Here is a 7654-nt window from a genome sequence, read left to right on the forward strand (position 1 = left end):
CGAATGTCTTGATGACGTCACAGAGACGTCAAGCTGACTTCACAATATTGATAATCAGTGGCGTCATGACGACACCATTGGGGATGTAATCACATGAATGTGACTTTTTGCATCGCTTGTGTTGACGCCAATGCCGACTGTCACTTTTCATCTTTACTGAGGCGTCTAAAGGTTTCACCATAATAATAGAGTGACGATAAAAGGACGACTATATAAGGCAGAGGATGATGACGTGACGATATCAAGAGCTACAATGCTTAAAATTAGCTTCATCAAAATATTCCTTGTTCTCAAATGCAATAAGGTTGAAGTTATGGTATAATGACATCTACGTCCATTACACCATTTCTTGCAGATGTGCAAGCAAGAAGCAATCAAAACACCGAAAAGCCAGCCGATAATAATGGCGGAGCTGCTCTAGAGCTGCGTTCCGGCAACAATACTAACGAAAACATCAGCAAAGTAGAAGAAAAGTCTGGCGACGAAACTCAAAACAAACCTATCACTAGCGTGAAGGAGAACGCTGACAAGAATGAAATGAACGTAAGTTTTGATCTGCTAACTCATTCGACTAAGCAAGTTAACACAGAACAGTGCGGAACAGGCAAGTGTAATGGTGAAAATGGACGTGTAGAACATTGTTTCAACGAATGTCACGCGCGCGAATGTCAGTGTGCATAGCATTTACAAAATAAATGGTCCGCAAAAGCGTGAAAGTTAGAGTAAAGATCCCCAAATTAAAAAAAATCATCACACCTTTTCAAGAACGAAGCTGCTAGGCAACACAATCATTCATCTACATGAGCACAATAGGCACGGGAATATAGGTTATAGGGATGCCTGAAGCAAGCTTCTATCAGGTGGTATACTTACGCCCCCCTAATTTTCAGAAGCATTTCGTTCTAGACAGGCGATGTATTGAGAGAATGAAACTTGTGAAAATTAATGTGCAAGTTATTAATAAAAATATGAAAGAATTTCTTTGCGTGCCTCTGTCAAAGCACGTTTATTTAGGTCGGACCTCCCCCGCTTCCTCTCTACGTATTGAAAGCCTAAGCCAATGCCGTAGAGTGAATAAAAAAAAAGTACATGAAAGGACAACATCGTCGCGTAACTGTTCGTAGCGCGTATCAGGAATCGAACCCGAGCGTTCTACGTGGCAGTCAAACGTTCCACCACTGAGCCACGCGAAGTTGATACACATCGTAGTGCTTCCATCACTGCCTGACGGTGTAGCGTAGACAAGTGCTCACCAACTGATTCGCATTAAACTGACTCACCACAAGGCGTGGGATCTCCCGAACTTTTAGGAACACTTTTATTGCCATTAAAAATAAGGATACTGAAGGGGAACGTGGTATTGTGGTGTCTTAACTTGGCGAGCGAGTGCCACGCCGCGCTCTTGGAGTGAACGGACACAGCAGACGTGGTCGGTACAAACCAAACAACACATACATTTATTTACCCAATTTAGAACGACGATACCGCCCGCCGAATCGATACATCAACCGTTATCAACACGCTAGGACATTTGTGGACAATATTACCACACACTCCATGACAAGCACGACAAACATACAATAACATGACAAACACAATAACACACCTTAGGCGGTGTCCCCAACGCTTGACTTACCACGAGGGCCCCCGACGCGCAGCCCACGGTGCCACGCATCGGGGACCCACGCTAGAGACAACCGTTTGCGACAACCGCCAAGCACAGAAGAGACTCACTCAACTCTCGCCCGCCACCAAGGCTTGCCTTCCGCCAGGGGTCACCGCCGGCGCTACACCATGATGATGATAGTGGTGATCAACGCGAACACAACGATACCTACAGCCCGGTGGTTGTAACCCTTACTGTGGCTTTTGGGCAAGACACGTGCGCCACGCAGCGCAAACAACTTTACAGGGGAGTGTCAGTACCCTCACAGTATAAATTGAGACTTACAATATTTGAATAACTCTATCGTAGTATCTTATATGTATCATGCCTAATTTCGAAATTATAGGTCATTGGCACACTATAAAGATATAAAAATACGTATTACTCATTTTGGTTAATCCGGACCTGCCACGCAAGATTTCTGTAAATATTCACATCAACTATCATCGTGAGTTGCGCTTCCGAAAGAGAGTCAGGACTTTCTGAAAGAGAGCGTGCATATTTAAAGCAAGTTTTAAATTTGGAAAGTCAGACAGAGGGAGAAGCACGGAAACGCAGTGAGGTTAACCAGACACAACTCCACTTTGCTGCCCTGCAATGGGGAAGAGGGATGAAGGGTCAAATAAAGAGGCGTACAGGAAATCACGGGGGAGCACATTCTGTTTACTGCTAGTTGCTCAGAGCTGTTGACTTAAGGTGTTTCAGTAGCACTGTAGTGCATGGGGTCATGCGCCTGCAGGAATAACTAAAAGTAACAGTATTTGTTTTTTTCGTAGGGAGTGAAAAGGAAAATGGAGTTTAAAATGTGAGTCTCGAATTTCGCGCCATGGCTTCAGAATCTCAATGTCACTGAGGTGGGACGGATTATAAGCTTTTTAAAAATAAGTTTTTCACCGCAATGCATGAATTAGCTATGTTGGCTGCCTCAGAACACAATGTAATTTGTTATTATTAACAACAAATTGCGTATATGTATAATTAGGACTATGAAAATCTGTGACGTCATAGGCCTCAGTGGGGCAACATCAAAGCGCTGTCACCACCTACATTGTGCCCTTTGCGGCTTTTCTTGCTTACCAAGCCTCTCATGAGGGCAAAAGTGACGATTTTGGTATTTAGGAGCTGTAAGGCTTTAAAGGGGCACCAAAGAGCAAAACGACTCTTCACGCGTAAGTGAAGTGGAATTTAAGAATAAAAACACCACTGTAACCACGACACGATGCTTAATAAGCAAGAAAATGCACGAAGAGAAAATACGAATACAGACGCCACTTTGAGGTTCTCGCGCCACACCGTGACGTCATACGCAGCTTCTAATTAATAAATAAATTAAGTAGATTGTCATCTGGGGGTGCTTTAGACCTAGCATATGAAGTTTCAAAAGATTTCATTGAGCGAATGTTGCGAAAATGCGGGAAACCTCTTTTCAAGTTTTGGACGTCACGCGCAGGAAACTTAAAAATAAACCTTCATTTTATCCGCTAATAATAAACCAATGAGTGTGAAACATACGGCTTTAAAGTTATCAGTGTGCAGTTCGTCAATCTAAACCAAGTCATCTTTTCTTGTAGCAGCTCCGTCAGCACGAGAAAAAGAAAAAGAATAGAATTTCTTTCTTTTGGGACTCTTCCAGTCAGTTTGTTGCATGGAGAACTTTGCAATATCTGCCCGGTATGTATTGCAGATAATTCAAAGGGAGGCGCCGCTGATCAAGGACGTCGAGGCAAAAATCGACGAAGGCAAAGAGACAGAGCGCAACCTGACGGCAATGCGCGAGGCCTTGCTCCGGGAGATATCTGGAGTCGACGGAACAGGAGGAGCGTCGCCCCTGAGGCGCATACAAATGAAAAAGCGCCTCCGAGAGCTGGAGAAACGCATTGCCGACTTGCACTCAAAGTTAGTGGTGGCATTTTGAATTTATTTGTGCGTATCGTCGGGGTTCTTGAAAACCAGACAAGGCTGCATGGTTGGCGTTTCTCCAGAGATGAACGCCTCGATACAGCGAACACAACGTCGTTTCCCTCTTCGGCCTTTTGCCTGCTTGGCCATTCGTACGCATGGATCATTGCAGGCGCCTGTGACAATATGAGGTGGCGTTATATAACGGATATGTTAGTTTCATGCAGCATTGAAATTTGATTTAGCCTTTATAAGAAGTGATAAGGCGCCTTGGTAAGGCCACAGGATAAGTGACTCCATTTTAATAAGTTTGAGGGCTGGACTAGTTGGTGGCTGACATCATACTGAATGATTAAGTAGCGCACTTTTTTACACGGACAGCAGGGACAAGAAGGACACCACACACGTAGTGTGATGCCATTCTTGTCCCTGTTGTCTGTGTAATAAAGTACGCTACTTAACTTTACGGTATAACGAAGCGAATGAAGCCTTGCCCTAAGTCCCGGAAGGCTTGCAACAGCGAAAATGCACGATTTTGAAGTCTCATATGGTTGCTTCTAGGTTGTTGCTAGGTTTTAGCCAGTTGATGCTAGCTTGTTTCAAGGTAACTTCTAGAGAGAGAGAGAGAGAAAAAATAAGGAGAAAGGCGGGGAGGTTAACCAAGGCTGAGCCTCGGTAGACTACCCTGCACTGGAGAAGAGGAGAGTGGAAGGGAAGTTATAGAGGAGGAGAAAAAATTCACTGACTGGGCCGACGCGTAACAGTGTCACATCACAAACGATGAAACAGGCCAGTGTCTTTGAAAAAAACGCAACAGCGCTTTCGTTGTCTTTCGGAATGGGCATGGGCAGTGCCATGGTCCCAATACTTTCTCGACCGTGAAGTCACTTCTTTCCAGTTGATTTAAAACACTGCGCAGGTGAAGCCTCTCGTTTGTCTATGCCGGGCAGCAACATAAGAGGTGTTAAATAGTCTCATCAATGGCGCAGTCGTAGCACTCCGCGCTGTCGACCATCCCAATCTTAAATGAGTTGGCATTGGTGGAGGCTACGCCCAGACGCATACGGCACAATGCTGTGCCACCTTCCTCCCTGGAAAGACCACAGGGTAGCCGCAGTCATAGAGTTGGGTCAAGAGTATACAGTCGATGGTGTGCGAACTGCGATGACTGCCACTTCTGGAGTGTCATGTTCTGCACCAGCTTACTTAGGTATCTAGCCGCATCAATTCTAGATAAAGGTACAAAAACCGGGTTTGTACGTGTGCATTTCTGGCTGCTTCATCGGCGAGGACGTTGCCGGAGATACCGCAATGACTTGGTATCCACTGGAACACAGCGTTGTGTCGTTGTTCGGTCGCATAGTGCAGCACTTCTCTGATCTCCCACACCAGTTGTTCGTACGAGCCGCGACGAAGTGCTTCTAGGTTTCTGCTATAGCCTTTAGCCAGTTGATGCCGAGTTGTTTCCAGGTTACTTCTCGGTTGTTGCTAGGATTTAGCTAGTTCACCCTAGATTGCGTCTATAGGTTACTTATAGGTTGTTGCTATAAGCTTTAGCCAGTTGATCCTAGATTGCGTCTAGGTTACTTCTAGGTTGTTGCTATAGGCATCAGTCAGTTGATACTAGATTGCGTCTAGGTTACTTTTGTATACGTTGTTGCTATAGGTTTTAACCAGTTGATGTTAGAATGTGCCTAAATTACTTTTATGTTGTTGCTATAGGCTTTAAGCAGTTTATACTAGATTATGTCTAGGTTACTTCTTGGTTGTTGCTAGGCTTTCAACAGTTGATGCTAGGTTATTTATATGTTATATACTTCTACGATGTTGCTATATCAGCGTCATACCACAACATTCTGCATCAACTAGTGTTAGCTTGTTGATAACGCTGTTTCAAGCTAACGTGGTTGCTTGGGCGAGTTGGTACGGCATGATTCACATAAAAAACAGCGCCAATAACGAGGGACAAGAAAAGAAGGAGACAGACAGCGGCACTGCGGCTGTTTCTAGGTTAACTTAGGCGCAACGAGGTTCGTGTTAAACCAGACAGTCACAGACAAGGCCACTGATGCCAAAGGCGGTCATGCGTTCATGTCCAGTCAACAGTGAAACGTGGCACCATAAAAGTTCAAGTGAACACAATAATGAATGAATGAATGAATGAATGAATGAATGAATGAACTTTATGTCGAATGCTATAGCTACTAATGCTCGGGGCTGAACTGCCAGGGATTCATTGCTCGACGAACATCATCAGATTATCATATCGGAAACGGCAGATCGCCGAGAAGCCCAAGATCGAGAGGGCATCTCGAGAGATTATTGCGGTCTTTTCGCAAGTTACGGAAATGCGGTCCGCAAATACGGTAAGGCAGCGCGGCAGCGCTCCTCCTTCCCAGTGACAGTGCGTCCCCCGGATGACGAGTCCCTCGTTAAGAATAAACTGACAGGCCACAAAGAGGCGTCACCCCCCCCCCCCCCCCGAGAAACCATTGAAAGAGCTCTTGTTTTGGTAATGATGCCTTCACTGGTAAAAGCTCAATGGCTGTACAATAATACCGTACCGTATTTGCGTACCGCACTTCTGTAACTTGCTAAGAGGCCCTGCTATAACACGGCGCGTACAAATACGCATATATGTGGCCAGCGCACCATCAAGGGCCGCAGTTATGTACGCTTGGTTTGGGTAGTTTTCTTGCTTACAACATCAAGAGTCATCACCGCACTTGAGTCATAGGAAGCGTCGGCGAATGTTTCATGCAGGAAGTGCTGAGTTATTTGCATGTGTTACTGTTCTTGTTGCATATGATATTCCTAAGTATTCGTAGCGTCCAACGTTAAAATAAACTTTTTGCAAACTCGTAATAAACGTAGAAAACAGTTTTTAATTTATGATGTGTGCGCATGTGCCCAAAAGTGTGGGGGTTATATTATATGTGAAATTCATGGTAACAGTGCAAATTATAGAAATTTCACGCATCATAACATGTACATGTTTGCTGGCATGTTCATCAAGTTATGTAATGGTGCATGCACATCATGCACGCTGTAGTAGCACTGGCTTGGGACACCTAGTGGATCCATCGTAGACACTTCTGCAAAGCAAAAAAAAAAAAAAACGTTTCGTGTACATTGTGCTTAGTAATTTGGTATGTTACTAGCCTTGTTGTAGAGGCACTTAAGTGTTCGTAGCATTTTGCCATTGACGAAACTTTCTCCGAAACACACAAAACCGTACGCGCAGGAATCAAGAAGCTCAGCAGAGGTTTCGCGGCTTCGTCAGCGCGGTTGACTCCGGCGCAATACGAGACGAAGAGGAGGCGCACTCCGCGCTCCGCAGGGTCTACAACTTCTGCAACACTGCGGTCGCAGGTGCCGTGAGAGCCTGCAGGGGGGTCTTCGCCCGCGTCAGGGGCTTCTTCTACGACAAGGTTGTGGGAGGCATCGCCAACGTGTTCCACAACCTCATCGGCTCCAGGTGGCAGTCGCTAAAGGCGGGCGTCAACCTGGTGGCAGGTATCTAGCTGTGTTCTCGCAATAAAGCATCGCCATGAGCTACTACTGTTGTCTTGCCTGATTGTCTGCTTCCGTTGATTGACGCGGTATGCACAGGCTTGGGCACGCGGGCTGAGGGTAGGCGGAGAGAACATAAGAGGGAGAGGGCAACAATTAGCACTATACCCCCCCCCCCCTGACGGGGAACCCTGCACACTACTGTTGCGGGACGAATACGCTGTCACCTTCCGGTAAACGTGGCGGCGTTAATGTAGGTTGATGGACTTGGCATCATTATCACCCGCAGAAGTATATACAGGGTGTTTAAAGAAATGTGTCCGAAAATTCTCGAAAGTCAAAGAAAGGCGATATTTGTTAGATGCCTTCACAATGACTTTTTTTCTATAGGCGCAGTCATATTAATCAGCTACATACATCATTTGAGATAGCAAAAAATGAAGCTAAATTAATTTTAAACTAGTGAAGTTAGATGGTTGTGCCAAACGGGAGAATCGAAATCCTTCACGCGAAAAAGGCATTGCGGCTTTGAGATTAAAAAAAAACGGATTGCAGTGAAAATTGTGAAGTTACGAA

At 45.3% G+C, this 7654-nt stretch overlaps 1 protein-coding gene across 1 annotated transcript in view; it reads left to right on the forward strand.

Moving 5' to 3' along the window:
* The window catches only part of LOC119165574 (uncharacterized), a 9865-nt gene extending 2742 nt beyond the window's left edge, over nt 1-7123 (forward strand). The window contains exons 2-4 of the mRNA XM_037417709.2: nt 356-543; nt 3351-3562; nt 6810-7123. Coding sequence (XP_037273606.2) covers nt 356-543; nt 3351-3562; nt 6810-7089 — 680 coding nt within the window. The 3' untranslated portion in view covers nt 7090-7123. The remainder of the gene's footprint in view (nt 1-355; nt 544-3350; nt 3563-6809) is intronic.
* Nucleotides 7124-7654: the final 531 nt, after the last annotated feature.

Source organism: Rhipicephalus microplus, chromosome 9, assembly GCF_043290135.1.
Source record: "Rhipicephalus microplus isolate Deutch F79 chromosome 9, USDA_Rmic, whole genome shotgun sequence".
Classification (NCBI taxonomy): domain Eukaryota; kingdom Metazoa; phylum Arthropoda; class Arachnida; order Ixodida; family Ixodidae; genus Rhipicephalus; species Rhipicephalus microplus.